Below are 22,347 nucleotides of genomic sequence, written 5' to 3'. Positions count from 1 at the left end.
CTACCAAACACACTTGATTTTGGCGAAGGTCAAAGGTCATGACTCAATCATAAGAAAAAAAACATGAGCAAAAATGGCATCAGTAGGAGAGTTTCAATATGAAGATTTTTTACTAACCAAAAACAACACAAAACAGTCCCCCCCCCCCCCCCGGATAAACAGAGAAGGAAGTGACGCCACCATCAGCGTCAGCCTGAGGAAGTCTGCAGCCGCAGACGAAACGTAGCGAAAAAACAGGTAACGAAACTGTTTCTGAGTTTTAAAAATAGAACAACAGCATGGAATTAGAACCACGACACATCAAGAACACACCTAAGATATTCTGTGGACTGACAAGATAAAACTAAAAATTCTAGAAAGTGTGCTTCCCGATACATCTGCCGTAAAACTAACAGCATTTCAGGAAAAGACCATCATACCAACAGTCAAACATGGTGGTGGTAGTGTGATGGTCTGGGACTGCTTTTCTTCTTCAGGACTTGCAGCACTTGCTGTCGTTGATATAAAAACTGACATTTGAGCTTCATAGACCGTTCATGCTGAAAAACCCTCTAATGTGGCTGAATTTAAACAATTTTACAAAACAAAGTGGGCTAAAATTCCTCCATAGTGCTGTCTGCTATGTTTGTTTTTCACATAGAGCCAGGTTGGTTGGGATTGCTTTTTTTTCTCTATTTTATTGGCTGAAATAATTAGAAATCTACTTTTGTTTTTACTCAGGTTATGTTTGTCTAATTTATAAAAACAATTATTTTCTGATCTAAAGTGTTAAAGCGTCACAAAAACAGAAAAACTCCGTAAAGAGACACTGCAGATAAATGTCATCCAAATTCGTATTGCTCCTACATTTTAAAACTAGACAAATGCTGCTTTTCAGTTCACTAACAAGAACATATTTTTCATCTTCCCCACAACTTCTCGTAAATCAGAAAAGAAGTGGGACTGCATGAGTAAAGTCTGAGGATCTCACCTTGTCTTCGTCTTCATCCTGCTTGGAGTCAGATTCCTGATCAGGCATTCCCTGTAGAGATGTAGAACGAGGCTAGAGAGGAAAAAAATGTGTTAAAAGATCTACATCTATCCTGATCACTATCTCCATATTGAGATCGGTCGCAGTCATTTTCTGATCCGTGAGTAGAGTGGAGATCAACTGTTAAGGACGAACGTGCCAGAGTCTCGTTCCAGCTCATCCATCCATCAACATCAGTCCATTTTCACCTGATCAATATTTTATCTAGACGTTTGCTGCTCTCTATCAATCTCTTCTCCTCTTTCCTCTTTAATCTATCATTCCACATGATCGAATGACCGATTGCGCTGGCATCGTCTTGTTCTGGAGCACTAACAGTTCAGTCTAGCCCTTTGCTTATCCTAATCAGGAATAGACATTTTGACAATTAAAATATTATTTATTTGGTTAAACTAAAATAAAACTGTTATAATCAAGTAAAAAAAATGTTGTTTTAAGCTTACAAAGTAGCAGCTGTTGACGAATCCACATGTGGCGAGGGGGGGCTCCTGAGAGGAGAAGGGCTCCACTGAACTGTCGGAAGTGGTGCTGCCCGAGCGAGTCGACGCCCTGAAGAAGATCTCTCCTTGGCATGACTGCGTGCATGTAAACAAGTAGAACAGGTGTGTGAGCAGCTGTCAGAATGCTGCAATGATACAGATGATCCGTGACCGCTTTTCCACGGATGCTCATATCTACTCATGAATTAAAGAGAAAAACACATTTTCTTGGCCGAGAAAATAAAATACCGTGCTTCTGATAAAGGAGTGTTTAAATAATCACCACTGATTGGCCCCGAGGTCGGACAAATTCTAAAATTACACAACATATGGGTGGCTTAACAGATTATAGAAGTCGGATTGTATACTCCGTTGTGTAATTAATTGTTTTACAAATGCTGTTCTGACCTAGAAACGCCAATTCGCATGCAAATCTATTTTAGGACAAAGGCAGAAACTTTAAATGCAAATGTCTTGTCAGAGAAAGAAAAACTCTACAAGGACAAAACGTCAAGTTGTCCAGTAAATTATTAGGATCAGTTTGTTTCTGTCTCACCTCATGGTCAGGAGTGGGAAGGGGGCTGAGGGAGCCCAGCGACTGTTTACGTGGTGTTGATGCAGCGGGATCGCTCAGGGCCGGGGCCTCAGTCTGTCCGGGAGGAGGCGGACGGCTGGAAGGCCGTTCCCACTGCGTGGTGCCAGTAGGGATGTGCCAATAGTAGACACCAGCCATGTCTGTGATCTTCTTCCATCCTGGAGGCAGGTCTGGGTCGGTTTGGAATGACTGCTCACTCCAGATATCTAAGGGGCAATCAAAAAGAAATGATTTCGTTTTAGAGAGAAAGATACAAATGGATGAACAAAAGCAGAAATCTGGAGGGTTTTTTTCTCAGATCTGGTGACTGTGGAGGCCATTTGAGTACAATGAACTCATTGTCACGTTCAAGAAACCAGTCCAGAGATAATTGGAGCTTTATGACATGGGGCATTATCCTGCTGGAAGTAGCCATCAGAAGATACTGTGATCATAAAGGGATGGACATGGTCAGCAACAATACTCAGATAGGCTGCGGTGTTGCAACGATGATCGATTAGTACTAAGGGGCTCAAAGTGTGCCAAGAAAATGTCCCCCACACCATTACACCACCACCATCAGCCTGAACGGTTGGTACAAGGAAGGATGGATTCATGCTTTCATGTTGTTGACTGCAAATTCTAATTCTACCATCCGAATGTCGCTGCAGAAATCAAGACTCATCAGACCAGGTAACATTTTTCCAATCTTCTATTGTCCTATTTTGATGAGCCTGTGTGAATTGTAGTCTCAGTTTCTTGTTCTTGGCTGACAAGAGTGGCACCACCTCTGGCATCAACAAGGTATTTTTGCCCGCAGAACTGACGCTCACTGGATGTTTTCCCATTTTCAGACCATTCTCTGTAAACCCTAGAGATGGTTGTGCGTGATAATCCCAGAAGATCAGCCGTTTCAGAAATACTCAGACCAGCCCGTCTGACACCAACAACCATGCCACGTTCAAAGTCACTTAAATCACCTTTTCCCCATTCTGAAGCTCGTCTTGACTGTGTCTACATGCCTAAAAGCATCGAGTTGCCACCATGTGATTGGCTGATTAGTAATTTGCTTTAACGAGCAGTTGGACACTCACTCACTCTGGAGTGATGAGACAAATATGGCGTTTTAAAGGTGAGGATTTCAAAGAGAAATGCATGGTGCCTACAGTGAAACATGGAGGTGGTGGTGTCCTTATGTGGGGGGCTGCATGAGTGCTGCTAGTGTTGGGGAGCTGCATTTCATTGATGGTATCATGAGGTCAACAATGTACTGCTCTATACTGAAGGAGAAGATGCTGCCATCACTCCGTGCACTTGGTCGTCGTGCACTTTTGCAACACGACACATCTAACGCTACTGTTGCATTTCTGAAGAAGAACAGGGTGAAGGTGATTGAATGTCTCCTGATCTGAACCCAATCAAACATCCAGCATCCAGGCTCTAAAAGAGGTTATTCCTGAATTACGGAAAAAGAAAGATGTTGCAACATGTCGCCAACTTGTTCATTCCATGCCTGGAAGACTTGGTGCTGTCCTTGAAAATCATGGTGGTCATACAAAATACTAGATGTAGTAGGGTTTGTTGCGGGGTGTATTCATTTTTGCTTCAACCAATTTTAGTAGAAGATTTTGTGATCTAAGTTATATTTTGAACCTAATTCCGTGTTATGGAGTTAATGAAGTGTAAATATGTATGTATGTTTGTGTATGTGTACATGTAGTGGATACGTGTGTACGTCTGTATGTATATGTATAGATGAAGTATGTGCGACCATATGGGCATGTGATGCACTTTAATGTATATATGTATGAATAGGTATATGTGCAAAAATCCTTTTGCTTTTTGAATTATTATTACTATTAATTTTCTCTTTCTTCTTTACAAATTGAACTCAAGTTAGTTAACCAGTCGAGCAATAACTTTGTACAGGCTAATTCATAATTATTGTTATTTCATTGTAAAAAAATGTAATTTTAGTTACAAAGGGGCAGATAACATAAGTTTTCTTCTTTCTGTTCCCTTTTCATTTTCTTGGATTGAGAAACCTCATTTTATTTGTTAGTATTGTTTTTTTTTCTTCTATGTTAATAATAAATCAAATAAATAACAAAAAAATGAAGTGTTCAATAAAACCCAGTCTTGCGAAAATTCTGGAAATAGTTTTTTTGTTTTTGTTCATTAAGCTGATTAAATTTGTACTTTTTATTGGGGGTGTAGTCATTTATGCAGAGAACTTCTGGCTGCTGCCTCGTTTTCAGGTTTCAGTCTGGCAAAAGAAGTCGGAGACTGAGCAGGATGTTTAACATACATACACGAATTGTTGTGCAGTGTTGTGTGTTTGTGTGTTCAACTGATCTCCTCACACCGTGTTTGTCTCAAATACTTATCACCGACACTGACGACAGCCGTGTTGACCCGTGCTGCACCAAGCTGTTTTTGGCTGAGTAGTGCTGTTGGTAAAAGGAATTTAGAGGCAAACTGGGACTTAATGGCAACACCTGAGTGACACACACCTAACTTTCCACTGTGTTAAATACCCAATATTCACACATCACAGGTGGCTGTTGCACTGCATTCACTCTCTGACTTAATACCACCAAACTGCAGATAATAGCTCTCCTGAGGTGACACTTTAGCTCTGCCTTATAGGCTGCTAGCTAACAGCTAACTAACATTAAAGTGTTGTTTTTGTCCAAGAAACAAAGAACATTCATGTAGAGGAACTTGTTCAAATTAAAACTAAATCATTGGTATTGTGTGAGAAAATTTCTGTCTCAGGGTGAATTTAGAAGGTCATGTTTGTTGTTTAATAAGTTTAAGTCCGATCTTTTCCACCCGATTCTGGATCCTTGTAAAACCACAAGCCCAATTTTCGATCACGCAATACCATCAGGGCATCCCTAAAGGAAACTGTTAGGAAAACATTTGGTCAGATGTTTGCTAAATAGCATTCCAACTACCCTTCCTCTACACCAGCAACTGACCCAACAGAGCTAATCTTTTGTTTAATCTGACGGGTCCCTGAGCAAAACCAACAGCTGGCCAGGATTACGAGCTTCTGCTGCAGTTGTCCTCTTCACAAACCATGCCTCAAATATTGAACTGAGAAACAAAACACTTGTTGCTATGTTTGTTTCTTTGTTTATAAATTTTATATTCAAAGATTTAATAAAACACTTTATAGAAAAGTAACACGAGCAGGCCGGGTAAAAGCCTTCATTGCTGAATCAGAGTTTATTAGACACATCAAGGAGCTTTTAAACTTAAACGTATTTAATGATACAAAAAACTGCTTCTTGTGATTGTATTAAACCTGCTTTAAAACAAACAGGTAATAATTATAAATACAGTAATTATTTACATACATAATTACAATGACTAGATGTGATTTACTTTTAGGTGTTGCTATATTTTTTCTCTGATTCTCTTTCAAAAACATTCTCATAAGTCAAATCTAAAATTGCAAAACAAAGTAACAGCTGTTTGTCTACAGCAGTGTCATATCAACTCCCTCTTCTGTTTGTAGCTAATTCAACATGAAGTTTATGAATTATTTCAAATCCGTATATCTTTCCAGAATGGGCACTAACTTGGAGATGTTAAGTTTTGTAGAGGAGACAGAAAAAATTTCAACCATGGACGCTGTCAACAATGAGACATTTTATCTTTTTCTTTACCACCATTAAAAGATTGTTCAAAAGGTAACAGTAATGTGAAAAAGTAAACACCCCTTCTAATTAAACAATTATTTAATTATGATTAATCACATTGTTTTTAAAGCTGAGTTCATCTGTATTAGTCACACCCAGGTCTGATCACTGCTAGATTTATAAAACTAAAGTAATGCCAGCAGACTAAAAGATCTCAAAAAGCAGCAAGTCATGCTCCAGTCTGAAGAAACTCGGCAAAAAAAGAAGCTGGGGCATCTGAAGAACTGCAGTCCTAGATCAGAGGTCATGATTCAACACTGGACAAGAAGCTAGAAGATGGTGTCACAGAAGAGTTCCCAAAACTCTACTGACCAAAAACACCAAGAGTCACATCTTTTAAAATCCTCATGATATCCCCCTAGAGCTTGGAAAAATATTCTGGTGACTGATTAGGCAAAAGAAAAACTTAAAAAAATTTAACATCATACCAACAGTCAAGCATGGTGGTGGCAATGTGATGGTCTGGGACTGCTTTGCCGCTTAAAGAGCAAGTCACCCCAAAATCAACTTTTTTTTGCTGATAAACTATATAAATGAGTGTCTGATCATGCTGTAGACACATGCAGTCGATAATTTAGCACTTTCGAGCATCTTAGTTCAAATTTAAATATTCTATCTAAAACTGTCAATGTTGTGCCCTCTTTAGGTACCATATGATGTCACAATGTCATTGTGAGCCTGAGTGTGTGTGTGTGTGTGTGTGTGTGTGTGTGTGTGTGTGTGTGTGTGTGTGTGTGTGTGTGTGTGTGTGTGTGTGTGTGTTTGTTAGCAGCTCCGCCCTCTCTGTCTGCCAGAACAGCATTTTTTCCAACAGGAAGTGGGAGTGGAATAAGATTCTGGTAGGGGGTGACTTGCTCTTTAAAGACCTGGACCACTGGCTGTAACTGAAGGAACCCTGAATTCTGCTCTTGACCAGAAAATACTAAGGAAGAACGTCTGCCCTTTGACCCGAAAGGGTCAAAAACCTGTCCAATATGGCTGCATTCAAACTAGTCTGTAAAGAAGACTGAAGAAAAACCTCCTCCATGGAAAATTTGAAAAATTGTGTGTGTGTGTGTGTGTGTGGGGGGGGGGGGGGGGGGGGGGGGTTTGCAAATAGAGATTTGAACTGCTGACCATGCTGATGAAACATGGGCCTGTTGCCACGACAGCAAGCCATATGTCATGTGGACAACTGGGTCCATTCAGATTGAGAAGAAATTGAGACACGCGCACGCATGCACACAGAGAGAGAGAGAGAGAGAGAGAGAGAGAGAGAGAGACAGAGAGACAGAGAGACAGAGAGAGACAGAGAGAGAGACAGAGACAGAGAGAGAGAGAGAGAGAGAGAGAGAGAGAGAGAGAGAGAGAGAGAGAGAGAGAGAGAGACAGAGAGAGAGACAGAGACAGAGACAGAGACAGAGAGAGAGAGAGAGAGAGACAGAGAGAGAGAGAGAGAGAGAGAGAAATTAATAAGACTTCATTTCACTGAAAAATCACAGAACACTAGCTCAAATGCGGGACATTAATTTTGACTAGAGGAACTATGTTGGATCATCAAAGTGAACTTCAGAAAAGGGAACTGTGAAGCAGCACCTGCTGGGAGTTGAAGTCTTTAGCGAGCAGAGAAAAAATAGGTCAGACAAATACAGCTACAACGAAGAGACACTGCCTGTCTCTCTGCTGTAAGCAAAAAAAGAAGACGGTGACTCAGAATGAACGCTGGTCTGAGGTCTAGAAGGAGACCCAAGCATGTGCATGTAAGAGGAGGGCGACACCGACAGTGAAAAGACAGAAATGCTGAGACAGTTTTTTATGGATTGGGGCAACATTAGCAGTGTTACTCTCTGCAAGGATTGTGGGAACTAAAGAAGTGCATTAGGACTAAGCCTGCTGATTAACACAGCACTTATGTAGCTGATGAAAAATATGCCACACAGGAGTAACACAGCAGTTAGACGGTGACAGCCTTAGTTAGCATGCAGTTCCATGCTAGAGTACAGCTGAGCAGGGGGGAGGGGAGAGCTGCGAATGTCTGAAGCAAAACATACACACATGTTCCTCCATCCAATAACGCCATGCTTTCACACCATCACAACCACATTTTGTCATGATAACCAGCATGCAGCAAATATGGACTCTAGCACAAAAAACTTCATGACAGATGCACACATGCCTATGAATCTGCACAAGCACACTTACAGAGACACACTCAGACAGCGCTCAAACTCTAACCCCACAGAGCAGCCTACAGTCGACCCCGACAAATGCACCTACCCTCATAATTGACAATCACAATGGCCAACATATAGTCTTTCCCCAGCATCATAGTTGGCTAGCTGCCTCTCACGCAGCAAAACCTGCTGCTGTGATCAAACAACCCGACAGACAGAAGGGAGGGACAGGGGAAAGGAAGGAGAGCACAGAAGGGGGAGATACAGAGAGATGAGGAGAAGAAGAGGAGAGAGCTACATGTGTGGAGGGGAAGGTACCCAGACACATCCAATCAGAAATTCTGAAAAAACCTGGCATCGAAAAAAAGCCAAAGAAGATGAGCAAAAACTTGAGACGAGAAGTACAAAATAAGAGAGGGGTGGAAAAAAAAGAGATTGAAAAATAGAGAATTAATTGAAAAACGGGAATGAACAAAGAGAGAGAGTTTGTGTATCCCCTGCAGCTGAGCTAGGTTTGTTGTTCCTGCCTCCGTCTCCTCTAAATGGAGCCTCACCACATTTGAGTGTTTTCTGCATTAAAACAGAGGTACCCGAGTGTGTGTGGATGCATTCACAGGTTATCATAAATAAGGATGCTTGATATAGGCTTTTTTTTTTTACCAATTTACGATATTATCGAACTCTTAATTTCCAATACCGATGTAAACCAATACCAATATATGCTGTGTCCCTCATAGGAGAAAACAAAACTAAATCCTTTAAGTAACTAGCCAAATATTACCTATCAATCATACTTAAACTTAAAACATTATCCATACAAAATCTGACAACTACTTCAATTTAAGTACTTGGTATGTAAAAGATATGCAATTAGAAAAAAGTTAAAACTGATACAGATGTTTTTCAATATTACATTTTAATATTAGCTTTTATTAATGGTAGACCGATAACACCGAACATCCCTAATCACGTTTTTGTTATCCTGACAACAGGCACATTGTTTTTCATTTATCATATCTAGTAAAGATGAAATGAGGAGGAGGAGGAGGAGGAGGAGGAAGGGAATCACACAGAAAGGATGACGAATGAGGCAAAATTGACAAATATGACACAGAAATAATGTTGGACGATTACTTTTACAACAAAGTAGGTGACGAAACCTCAGATGATGCAGTGTTTTAGGGGTGTGTGTGTGTGTGTGTGTGTGTGTGTGTGCGTGCGTGCATGCGTGTGTGTGTGTGGTGGAGCACCAGTAATGTTAATGTCAGAGTGTTACTAGCACTACAAGATCATTTGTTTTGACTGCACACTACTGTCTGCTGGCCTGATTCTTAAAATGAACACGCATCCCTTTTTCTCTAGGTGCCAATCAACTGGGATGTGATCCTCCATGAGGACACAGTTAACAGCATCAAAAACTGATACACACTGGCTGTAATTCCACATCTGAGGATGAACAAAGCCACATACTGGCACACGGGGTACAATCTCCAGCTGGCATGCAAACAGCAACACGAGTGAGTATGGGTGTGTATTGACAAGAATCTGGCATTAAGATATACATCATATTACAGGGGATGAAATATTGCAATACTACAGGTCCTTCTCAAAAAATTAGCATATTGTGATAAAGTTCATTATTATCTGTAAATATTAGACTTTCATATATATTAGATTCATTACACACAACTGATGTAGTTCAAGCCTTTTATTGTTTCTAATATTGATGATTTTGGCATACAGCTCATGAAAACCCAAAATTCCTATCTCAAAAAATTTGCATATCATGAAAAGGTTCTCTAAACGAGCTATTAACCTAATCGTCTGAATCAACTAATTTACTCAAAACACCTGCAAAAGATTCCTGAGGCTTTTAAAAACTCCCAGCCTGGTTCATTACTCAAAACCGCGATCACGGGTAAGACTGCCGACCTGACTGCTGTCCAGAAGGCCATCATTGACACCCTCAAGCAAGAGGGTAAGAAACAGAAAGAAATTTCTGAACGAACAGGCCCAGAGTGCTGTATCAAGGCACCTCAGTGGGAAGTCTGTGTGGCAGAAAACGCTGCACAACGAGAAGAGGTGACCGGACCCTGAGGAAGATTGTGGGGAAGGACCGATTCCAGACTTTGGGGGCCCTGATGAAGCAGTGGACTGAGTCTGGAGTAGAAACATCCAGAGCCACCGTGTACAGGCGTGTGCAGGAAATGGGCTACAGGTGCCGCATTCCCCAGGTCAAGCCACTTTTTAACCAGAAACAGTGGCAGAAGTGCCTGACCTGGGCTACAGAGAAACAGCACTGGACTGTTGCTCAGTGGTCCAAAGTACTTTTTTCGGATGAAAGCAAATTTTGCACGTCATTCGGAAATCAAGGTGCCAGAGTCTGCAGGAAGACTGGGTAGAGGGAAATGCCAAAATGCCTGAAGTCCAGTGTCAAGTACCCACAGTCAGTGATGGTCTGGGGTGCCAAGTCAGCTGCTGGTGTTGGTCCACTGTGTTTTATCAAGGGCAGGGTCAATGCAGCTAGCTATCAGGAGATTTTGGAGCACTTCATGCTTCCATCTGCTGAAAAGCTTTATGGAGATGAAGATTTCATTTTTCTGCACGACCTGGAACCTGCTCACAGTGCCAACACCACTGGTAAATGGTTTACTGACCATGGTATTACTGTGCACAATTGGCCTGCCAACTCTCCTGACCTGAACCCCATAGAGAAGCTGTGGGATATTGTGAAAAGAAGGTTGAGAGATACAAGACCCAACACTCTGGATGAGCTTAAGGCTGCTATCAAAGCATCCTGGGCCTCCATAACACCTCAGCAGTGCCACAGGCTGATTGCCTCCAAGCCACACCTCATTGAAGCAGTGATTTCTGCCAAAGGATTCCCGACCAAGTATTGAGTGCATAACTGAACATAATTATTTGAAGGCTGACTTTTTTTTGTATTAAAAAACACTTTTCTTTTATTGGTCAGATGAAAAATGCAATTTTTTTTAGATAGGAATTTTGGGTTTTCATGAGCTGTACGCCAAAATCATCAATATTAGAAACAATAAAAGGCTTGAACTACTTCAGTTGTGTGTAATGAATCTAATATATATGAAAGTCTAATGTTTACAGACAATAATGAACTTTATCACAATATGCTAATTTTTTGAGAAGGACCTGTAGAAGCCAGACAATATTTGCAATTTTTAATGGAATTAAATTGGAAAATTAGGGCTAGACACTTCCAAGACACTAGCAATGGTATCAGAACCTGCTGCCACTGTCACGGTTTGAATCACATTCCGCAAAAGAAATAAATGTAAACTCTCAATTAAACGTTGATACACTGAATATTAGATTCAGATTCAGAATACTGAAAGATTGAATTAACCAAACATGGCAATATTTCAGTGTATCTATATTTATTACGACCCTACGAGTGAGTGAATTTCAAAACTATAGCTGTGTGTTCATATGTCACAGACAACACACAAAGCCTGCATTTTTCTCATTTGAATAAAACAATTAATTCAACAATATCACACATAACATGGTTCCTACTTAGAAGACTATGATGCTCCAATGAAACAGGGAAACAATGAGTGCAGTGTTCAGCAAGCCCGTTTTCAATTAACCTGAAATTCCACTGACTTTGTTTGCTCTCCACAAATAACACAAGTTCTGCGGTGTTCTAGAGTTTCTAATGCTAATGGTTAGCTTCTGCTAGCTGATGGGTGCTTTGCTCTCTCCTGGACACTAAACCAACATTAGCCTTTCCTGTCAAGATGAGTCCATGAATGCAAATTTACAGGGTGACATTAATCTGTGTGGCTTTTTCTAACCCGTGTTTCCCCGTCTATTTTCTTCAGAGGTAAATGCACGGAAACATGGGTAGAAGACTATTTTCAGGTTCAGCCTGCACGTGAAACTGAGTGACCGATCATATTTCAAAAATAACAAGTACAAATGTATGCTTTTTGACCCGGTGAGCAAAATTCAGCTTTGGATTTTGGATAAACTTGTGATTTGTTTACATGTCCTGTTCACATGTAAGCACACACACACACAGGGCAGAGATAAAATGGTTTGCTACAACAAACCACAAGGTCACAAGGCCACTTCCTCTCCCAGGCGAGATTTATTGTGAGCTGTAGCATCTGGTATTTTGTCTGAGCAAAGTCGGAGATCTGTAAACCCGCACATGTACACACAAGGTTGCTCTAAATGGAAACATGTCATCAGCTGAGAAGATGGAGAAACCACTACACAGCACACAAGAAACCAAAATGAGCAGCAGAGTGGCACTTCCACGCCGAGATGATCAAACCTAATAAAATCACAAAAGCTATCAAGTTTATTGCAGAAATGGATTTGTGTACCTGTCTCTTCAGGCGAGTTGCTCTCCTGAGACAGGGTTGTCCAGCTCAACTCTTCATCACTGGGGTTCAGATTCTGGATGCGGTTCAAAGCACAGTCCGTCTTGGCTCCTGCCCTCCTGTCTTTCTTTGTCTCAGGAGAGGAGGAGGAAGAGGAGGGGCAGGAGACAGAGAACAGGGGAGTGTCCTCTGAGCTTCTTCTTGGTGGGGAGACGGGGGGAGGCACCACAGAGTTCTTGCCAGATTGGAGGAGCTGGAGGTTGGAGTCAAGATCAGAGATGAGTTCAAGGACTGGAGAAACTTTGTGTTCCTTCAGAGGGCATTCACTTTGTAACATCAGTAGGGGTTTCTTCTCCTCTTCCTCCTCCTCTTCCTCCAGCTCCTCCACCAACTCCTCTTCCTCAGCTTTCATCATAGGATTTATTTCTTTTTCAGACAGAATGCTGATGTCATCAGTTTCCTCAGCCTCAATGTTCAAGTCAAAGTCCTGATCAGCCATGTTGCTGTTGAGTCCGAGTTCCACGGATGAGTTCATGTCCTCCTCTGGTCCAGTAACCTGCTCAGACTCTGCATTGCTGGTAACGTTTAGGTGGAGCTTAACATCCATCTTACAGACGTCTTCCTCTCGGTCATTGTTGGTGAGAGAGTGACTGTCATCTTCTTCTACTGTGTTGACATTGAGATCATTCACTATAGTCTCTGAGTTACTCTCAAGATCCACAGCGTCAGGACCAGTTGTGTTTTGGTTGTGGTCCTGACCAGCTTTACGGAGCTGATTCACTCCATTTTTGGCCAGTTTGGGATTATTGGGAGTTGAAGAAGATTGCGATGGGGACAGCGGTAAGGATGAAGGTGGCAGTGTTTCGCCGAGGCCCATGGCAGCCTGGATGCTTGTAAGCGCGTACTTTTTGCGACACTTGGGAGGTGTGGCAGATCCCTGTTTGACAACCTCGCTGCCGAGGAGCTGGTTGTGTGAGGAGTGAAGGTTGAGAGAGGTGGGGGGCGTGGCAGCAGGGCCGTTACAATTTGCTACGTCCACCGACATCATTGCAACACAGGACAGGAGACCTGAAATATAGTGCAAATGAAAAGGTTTAAACCCCCCCCCACACACACACACACACATGCATGCATTAATGATTAGTGTCATCACTGGAAGTTTGCAATTAAAGCAAAAATCTGGAGTTATTGTCAGAGGGCACCCTCTAGAGATGGAAAAAATGTATGACACCATAAGCCAGGGGCAGCAGCATATATGCCCCCTTGTCTTCGTTGATGGTTGACGTTTCTTGTTCCCTGATTTTTTATTGCTTTTTTATTGCTTTGTGTGTGTGTGTGTGTGTGCGTGCGTGCATGCGTGCGTGCGTGCGCGTGTGTGTCTGCTCTGTCTTCTTGATCCCCAGTGAGTCGTGGTGGATGGCTGCTTATACTGAGCCAGGATTCTCTGGAGGTTTCTTCCTGTTAAAAGGGAGTTTTCCTCTCCACTGTCGCTATATGCTTGCTTAGTATGAGAATTGCTGTAAAGTCACTGACACTAGTCAGTGACTTGATGCAATTTGCTGGGTTCCTTATATAGGAAACATTTTTTCTGATTGGCTTAATGAACTGACCTGAATTGGAATGTTTATTATGTGAAGTGCCTTGAGATGACTCTTGTCGTGATTTGGCGCTTTGTAAATAAAATTGAATTGAACTAGAACTCCCAGGAACCGTCAGTTTGACGGCTGTCATTTTGGCCATTAAATGCAGGCTAACAATGACGTTGTGGAGCAAAATGGTTCAAGTGCGTTATTAATTAACTCTTTTATCAAAAATGACCAGAAGGTAACTTTTGCCTTGCAGGGCCAAACTGCTTCATACAGGTTAATCTGACATCGTGGTACCACTATGAAGAGATGAGCTTGGTTCAATATTCTTAACACGTCCTGTGTGTCATGAGCCTCAAGGCTGCAAGATGCAGGACTTCTTATCTTCAACTCTCTGAATAAAGCTTATCTTTCTTAAAAACTTCATATAATCATATTCGGTTGAATGAACAATTTCGTTAAATCCAAAGTGTTTGAATAATGTGTCCTATAATACTTTAAAATGTAGGTTAAAATGAATATTTTTCTTTAATGATTAATTTCAGATCTTAAATTACACCAGATTTTACTCTAGTAATTTATCAGTATGGACACAATATCACGGGTGTGTGGTGAAATCTGTCCTCTGCATCTGACCCATCCCCTCGGGGAGTGGTGAGCTGCAGACACGCCTGTGCTCAGGAACTATTGAGTGGTTTAACCCTCCCAATCCAGCCTCTTTACAGCTCAGCATCAAGCAGGGAGGCATTGGGTCCTATTTTTAAAGATTAAAGATTAAAGTCCCATTTAGTCGTCACACACACACACACACACAGGTGTGTGGTGAAATTTATTCTCCGCATTTGACCCATCCCCTGGGGGAGCGGTGAGCTGCAGACAAGCCGCGCTCGGGAACCATTTGGTGGTTTAACCCCCCAATCCAACCCCTTAATGCTGAGTGTCAAGCAGGGAGGCATTGGGTCCCATTTTTTCAAATGACCCGACCAGGAGTCGAACACCTGATCTCCCGATCACAGGGCGGACGCTCTACCACTAGGCCACTGAGTCGGTCTAGTAAGGACTTTCATAAGACCCGAACAGGATTTGAACCCCAATCTCCCAGTCCCAAGGCGGACAGTCATACCACTAGGCCACTGAGCTGGGATTCTAGAGATTTTCTAGAGAGAAAGGTCGCAATTGCAGGTCATGGGTCTGGCAACAGGACAATGACACAAAACACACAGCTAAAAAACAGCCAAGGATGGCTAAGAGGAAGAAATTGGACCATTATAAAGTGGCCTTCTATGAGCCTGACCTCAGTCCTTTTGAGTATCTTTGGAAGGAGCTGAAACACACTGCTAGAAAAAGATGCCCTTCAAATATGAGACAACTGAAGCAGTTTGCTTCAGTGGGTCAAAATACCTGCTGAGAGGTGCAGAAGCATACATCTATCTATCTATCTATCTATCTATCTATATATCAGTGTTTCCCTTACATAGGCTTAGCCGTGGCGGCCCACCACGGCTGAAATCCCAGTGCCACGCCTACAAGATCCCAAGTTTTACTGATTGACTTATTTATTTATTTATTTGCGCTGTTAACCAAAGAAGCAGCGAGAACTACTCTGTTGTTGCTTGTAATCACAGCCGGCAGGCAGCAAGGAGGAGGAGGCAGGGCAGGGAGGTTACAGCTAGGGATGAGCCGGATACCCATTTCAGACGAGTATACGGATAAAGCATTTTTGACGAATACAAGCATGAAACGAGTAAAACTCGTAAATATCTGTAATCGTGCTGAAGGAAAATCCTCATTGGGTAACTGACTGTCTTCACGCTCTGTGATTGGCCAGTCACATAGAGCGCCCGCCCATTCCTACACACAAAACTCTGCAGCCGGGAGCTCAGTCCAGCCCATGCATCCACGCACACGCACACGCACACGCACACACACACACACACACACACACACACACACACACACACACACACACAGTAACGGATCTCTCTGTGCTTGCTTCACTGTTCCTAACGTTTCTTCAGTACTCCCTAGGTTTTCTTCAGCTCGCCTCTTTTTCGGTTGAATATTTAAAGTTACTTTTTTCGTAACGTATGAGGTACATTTGACAAGACAGAGCTGAAAACGGCTCGTGCTGCGTCGGTCACTGCCTCCGCTCCGTTTTTTTGTTTTTTTTTTTTATTATTTTAACCCCCCCCTCCCCCTCCCTCCCTCTCTCTCTCTCTCTCTCTCACACACACATACACACCTTAATCAACATTGTTTTGTTTAACTGTGTGTGTGGGGAAAATGCCAACAACGTTAGGAAACAATCAGTTTAATCAAATTAATATTTTTTTAAAAATTTAAAAGTTGTGTCTGGTTCTAGCATTTTATATTTCCTAGTTCTTACTGCATGAGTTCAGATGTATTAATTCATGCACTTAAATATTAATGTTCTGATGTTGTTCTGTAATAGTTCCTTTACTATTGTGATCAAAAATATTTAATCTCAATTCTGAGGCTGCACTGTAAATAGTTTTCAAATAAACAATACACATAGCAACTTCTGATCAATCCATATCAATTTCAGATTTAAAATAATGTATTGATGTAAACCACACCAACTAATTTCCAAATAATAAATAAGAGGTGCATTCATCTGTGTATCTCCTTTGATCCGCATTAGTGATATTTTCAGCATCAGAACAATGAAGCAAAGAAACGGATTCCTGAGTTTGTTAGTAATTTTATTTATTAGATGCATCTGATCTGTTCTATTTTTCTCTGAAATGAGATCAAATCAGTGCTTCTATGGGTTGTCTACTCTCTGCACTGGAAAATTTACTTTATTATAATGTTCACTGTAATGCATCTTGATGTTCTTAACAAATAAATTAAATCAAATATATTGGTCAGTCATTTTTATACTAGCTTAAAAATACTTTATTAAGTCTACTTAGCAGGGGTGTAGAACGTGTTTAATTGGACCAGCCCAGTAATGATCTTGGACCAAAATAAAGGGGGCAGAAAGTCAAATAAAGGGGGGCAAAAGGAGATGTTTTTCCAGACGCTAAGAAAAATTAAATGCCAAATCCCCCCCTGCAAAGTGTGTCACTGAGAGTTTAAAACAAAAATTCTTCTTGTGCAAATATTGGTGTATTCACCGTTAATACTAGTTATTAAAATGTGGCAGTTGCTGGATTAGTGCAGGTCAAAGTGGACTGCATCAAATAAAACAATATTAACATAAAGGTGAGACGTGTCATAATATAGATATAGATATATAGATATCACTGACTCTGCATTAGTCTAGGTACTTCTGCAAACTCTTGCAAGAGCTGTGATTAACATATGTACATAATCAGATGTTAATCGTTATTGGTTAACGCTGACAGGTGCACTATTCAAATTGCATGGGGCTCTAAAGGATGGGTGGCAGGCGTAGCAAAGAAAATGTACGTATTGCCAACATTAGATCAAAGTACAGGGTAAGACTATCACTTTTACAAATGTCTATACGTCATACATTAATTCTGAAAAGTGGAAAACTCCGGGTTGCTGCTTTAAGGCAAAACAAGATAAAAAGAGCTCACAATTGGCCCTCTATTATCCATTTCTGACATTATTTATTCGTGTAATACAGTTTTATACATGGAGTGTGAAACACATACGAATAAGGATTGTTAATCACATCCGTGTTTTTGGAGAAATTTTAATATCATTTTTGTTTTGCATTGTTTTGCACGCAAGTCAGATTTCTGAGCACGTAAAACAACAAAAAAAAGCTTAACCTAATGTATAAGGAGCATTTTATACCTAGCTTGGCGCTGGTCAGAGAACGGCACTCTTCACAGTTTGGAGAACTGAAGACTCAGCTGCAGATCTGAGACAGAAAAAAACAGAAAAAAAGGAAGAATGAAAAGAATCCCGAGTACGTCTTGGATGGTCCTCAGAGACCACAATCAACCATGTGGAAACTAGCTACAGCTGGTTTCTGTGGAAACTACAAAACACTGTCAGGCTGTGAGGATACATCGGCTGACTGTCTGTTGGGTTTTGCATTATGTCCCACTTATATTCACTTGACTAGTTATTAAAATGTCAGATGAAGCATGGAAGCCTCTAAATAACATTCACACATTGTGTATGAACAGCATCGGTTATAATGTACATCACAAGTTGCTCTGCACAGTCAGACATACTGTTTTGAATTTTAAAGAACTGAAGGAGTTCTGCTGTGATGTTGAGTTACTAATGCTAAGAGTTAGCTTCTACTAGTCGAGACTAGATGCCCCATTGATGTGTTTTCAATAGTCACCGTTTTGTTGCAACCATAGGCTGTACAAAAAACGGGCATAGTTGCTCACTCTGTGTTGACTTTGGCGAGTGAGGAGACCCATCCAATATGGCGGCAACGCTGTTATGCTCTCCAGCGAGGTGTCTACGTATTCATGTCTATAGTCAATACGTTCTCTGCACTCTCCTGGATGCTAAATCAACAACAGCCTTCCCCGTCGGGATCCAAGATGGGCGAGTCCAAGAATGCTAATTTGACAATGAAATGCAAAGGTCAGTGGCTTTTCTAATGCAAGTGTTTCCCCATCAATTATCTGCAAGTGGCTAATGCAGGAAAAAGGGGCTGAATACTATTATCACATTTAGCCTACATGTTAAACTCAGAGTGATTGATCATATTTATAAAGTAACAAGTAAAAAAAGGTTTCTCAGTGAAATTGGCCTTTAAACAAAAATTTCAATAGAATTGAGACTGTTTTCTAACATTAAAAATGTATTAAATGTGTCTAAAGTAGCTGCTTACCCAATATTTAAGGATTGTGGGTAATACCAGGATGCAGCAGGTCCATACTGGTGGCCAGTGGAGTCTTCACCCAATCACAAGGTCATCACAGAAGCAGCGACTGAAGTTGAAAAACACAAAATGGGATTCATGAGAAAAAGGAAGGATAAAATAAAGGGTAAGCAAGGCATTAAAATATATTAATTATTCACAACCATATTAAAACATTAATACTTAGGGTGGGTGTGTGTTCACCCATTTACCACACATTTGTGGAAACACAAGATTAATTTTGTACAGCGCTCATATTTCGTACACTCTTGTCAACAATCTGCATACTGGAAAGTATCATAACCTTAATGTCACAGGGGGCCTGTAAGCTCTCCTCCCTTATTCTGCTTTCAAACAATACCACAAATGCACACTGATGCATGTTGCAACAAAACCCCACAAACACTTTCCACCAACACTAGAGAAGTACAAAGAACCCAGTATAAACTGCATAAAACAATGAAGAACCAGCTATGACACAATATAAAATGTGTTTGTTTTTACAGCAGCCCTTTCAAAGAGATCATTCCAAACCACAACTTAAATCCGTCTTTAAGAGTAGGATTAAAGTTTTTGTTTTTAAAAAGCTGCATCTGTGTTTGATGTGGTTGTAAAGAAGAAAAGCAGAGTGAGGAAAACCGACATTCCAACGGAGAAATGTTAAGAAAAGACACTCCTCCACCGTGTATACATTTGTGGTTTTGTCAGTAAGACAAGCAGGCACTCAACTGTTACTACAATCACACAGCTGCTCTGCACACAAATACACATCATCCTGAGAAAGTGATGGGCGTAATCCGTCTTTGGACTGGATAGTCTTGGCGGCCACGGCAGTTACATAAGCATAAACTACAGTAGATGGTTTAAAAGTGCAGATCAGAACAGATGGCCGAATTCTTCTCAGTGGCCCAGTGGTACGAGTGTTCAACCTGGGACTGGAAGGTCGGGGTTCAAATCCAGGTTGGGTCACACCAAAGACTTTAAATATGGGACCCAATGCCTTCCTGCTAGATCCTCTGTTTTAAGGGATTGGGGGTTAAACCACCAAGTAGTTCCCAAGCGCAACCACTGCTGCAGCTCACTGCTCCACCCCGGGGATGGGTCAAATGCGGAGAAGTGTGTAATGGTAACTAATGGGACTTTAACGTCCACAGATTTAAATGTAGTCAATTCCTAATTCAAACAAAAAGTTGGATTTTACAAAACTGAACATTTTGATTAGGGCTGCATGGTATTAGGAAAACCTGCGATATTCGATAACAGTGCTTAATATTGCGAGATCGATATTACTCACGATAAATGAACAAATACTTAAGTATGCAGTGTTGATGTCGTCTGGCGTTTGATGGCTGCTCTGGATTCAAAGCAAACAAAAACTAATGCATGAACTCCATTACAACGTAACATTTTTATTGCAAAAATGTGCAGCTGCACCGGCTACTGTATTAGCAGCAAAACAGCAAACTGCATGCATGCAGTTTCTCAGTGACTTTAAAACATCACCTCCACCATAAAACTTTCTGATGCTCCAAATACAGAAAAACATCCCTTACCAGGGTTTTCTGAATAAATAAAAAAATCAGAAAGTAAGTTTAAATGTTAAATAATCGTTAACATCACTTAAATGCAACAGCAAATTCTCTCATTGCTACTGAACATTTTCTCCACTTATGTGGTTATGATATAAGGCTGTTGCTGCAATTGGGAAGTGATCTGTGCTGGGCCAAACTAGGAGAAAGATTTTTTGAGGGAAAGAGAAAAACAATTATCTACCTTTCAGAAGAGGAACTGGCAAAAAAATAACTACATGGAAAATTAGTGAAAACGTTTGTTTCTAACCCCAAATTGAACAAGTTTACCTAGATCTTAAAAAGCAGCTCAGATGATGAAACTGCAACTATGATTCTGATAAGCTAACAAATTGAACTAGCTCCTCTAGCTGAGCTTCTGACTGACAGTTTAAGTGCAGCAGCAAATCAACTATCCTGGTCAACAAGGTTATAAAAGCCCATAAATGAAAAATCACTTTGATGTGTGGGGGAACTTTTCCAGGCCCTCTTTGGCAGGGTGGGACTGGGAGGAGAGTGCTGTGGCCTTTTTTAGCTGGAAGCTAACCGGAGCCTGGGGCTAACATCACCACCCGGTGGAACACTAGCGACATGAAGGTGGGTTGGTTCACCGGCACGTGTCAGAGTCAGCCCGGTAAAAATGATTAACGACATCGAGCGGACTCACGCTAACGTTTGAAAGCAGCGCTGATTCCAGAAACCTCAGCACAAAGTGCGTTCATTGCTCTGAGCCAGCATGACAAATAAGGGAACAGCGCCGCTAACTCAGTTCGGGTGTTGCTTTCCATCCTAAGGGTCTACGTAGGGGGCGGGCGTATTACGTGAACGGACCCATCTGATTGGCCGCATATCAGAAGTGCTACATTTGATTGGTCAAATAATACTCCCGCGTAAAAAACAGAGCTGGTTTACAAAAAGTTGATGTATGACACAGATGGAAATGTTGAACCAAACATTTATCGCCATTTTTGACGTGCTTTACGATGGGCCTATCACATGTCCTGTTATCCCGATGACGATAATTTTTCGATATATTGTGCAGCCCTAATTTTGATACATTTTATCGGTTTTAAATGACAAAAGTTTGAGATCTTTGACCTCTGAAGTTTTCTGTCTTCTTTCACTCACTGGGTAACAACAAAGTACAGGTGAAACTTGAAAAATTAGAATATGGTGCAAGCATTCAATTACTTCAGAAATTCCATTTTAAAAGGTTAAACTAATATATACGAGACAGACTCATTACATGCAAAGCCGGATATTTCATCATGCTTTATTTGTTATAATTTTGTGATGATTATGACTTACCGCTTATGAAAACCCCAAATTCAAAATCTCAGACAATTAGAATATTGATAAAAAGTTACATTTTCTAGGCTTAAAGTAGGGCTGCATGATATGGCCTAAAATCAAAATCACGATATAGTGAAGATTTCACCTCGATAACGATAAATGGACGATAACTACAGGTATGTGCAGAAATAAAAGTTGTCCATTAGATGGGGCTGTCACATGTATCACTTTGAGTCACATTTTTACGTGACTCAAGATGGTACAGCTTCTTATAGGGCCATGAATGTTGCCAACCTACACACATCTTTTCATTTTTTTAAGTAGATAGCTTTTTAAACTTTAAGCTAGAGCTTTAACATTGATTTCAGTTATTGTTGAGTTGGACACTTGACCAGTTTATTATTTGACACCACTATGCAGCCCTCTGCTGACCAAAAACCACACTAGACAGTTTTGTGAAGCGAGTGGGTGTTCTAGGGGGCACTCTTTATCTGCTTTATGACTGTTAGCTGTAATGCTAGCGGTTAGCATTTTCAGTTCACTGATCATCAAAATAAACAATAAAAAGCACAAGAAGAGGAAAAAGAAGTTTGCTTTTTCAATTAGCATCAAGGCAGAGCCTGGAATTAAAAGTAAGTGAGTAATGTCTTTGGAGGTGAAGCAAAGCGCTAAAACTGGAATGAATATCGGCACAGCCTACACTAACTTGAGGGAGCTTAAGGAAGCTACAAAATCATGGACGGATGGTGACCTGGCTTTGTTGCT

General features: G+C 41.0%; 1 protein-coding gene across 4 annotated transcripts in view; it reads right to left on the bottom strand.

The window, feature by feature from the left end:
* The window catches only part of apbb2b (amyloid beta (A4) precursor protein-binding, family B, member 2b), a 78,326-nt gene that overhangs the window by 28,511 nt on the left and 27,468 nt on the right, over positions 1-22,347 (bottom strand). For all 4 annotated transcript variants that reach the window (XM_054744775.2, XM_054744777.2, XM_054744778.2 and 1 more), the window contains exons 2-7: positions 18,692-18,791; positions 17,689-17,755; positions 12,314-13,378; positions 2,066-2,310; positions 1,474-1,605; positions 971-1,042 (exon numbers count right to left, since the gene is read on the bottom strand). In XM_054744775.2, the coding sequence (XP_054600750.2) occupies positions 971-1,042; positions 1,474-1,605; positions 2,066-2,310; positions 12,314-13,358 (1,494 nt within the window). In that variant the 5' untranslated portion in view covers positions 13,359-13,378; positions 17,689-17,755; positions 18,692-18,791. The remainder of the gene's footprint in view (positions 1-970; positions 1,043-1,473; positions 1,606-2,065; positions 2,311-12,313; positions 13,379-17,688; positions 17,756-18,691; positions 18,792-22,347) is intronic.

This window comes from Nothobranchius furzeri, chromosome 6, assembly GCF_043380555.1.
Source record: "Nothobranchius furzeri strain GRZ-AD chromosome 6, NfurGRZ-RIMD1, whole genome shotgun sequence".
NCBI lineage: Eukaryota > Metazoa > Chordata > Actinopteri > Cyprinodontiformes > Nothobranchiidae > Nothobranchius > Nothobranchius furzeri.
This window is presented reverse-complemented; position numbering and strand designations above follow the sequence as displayed.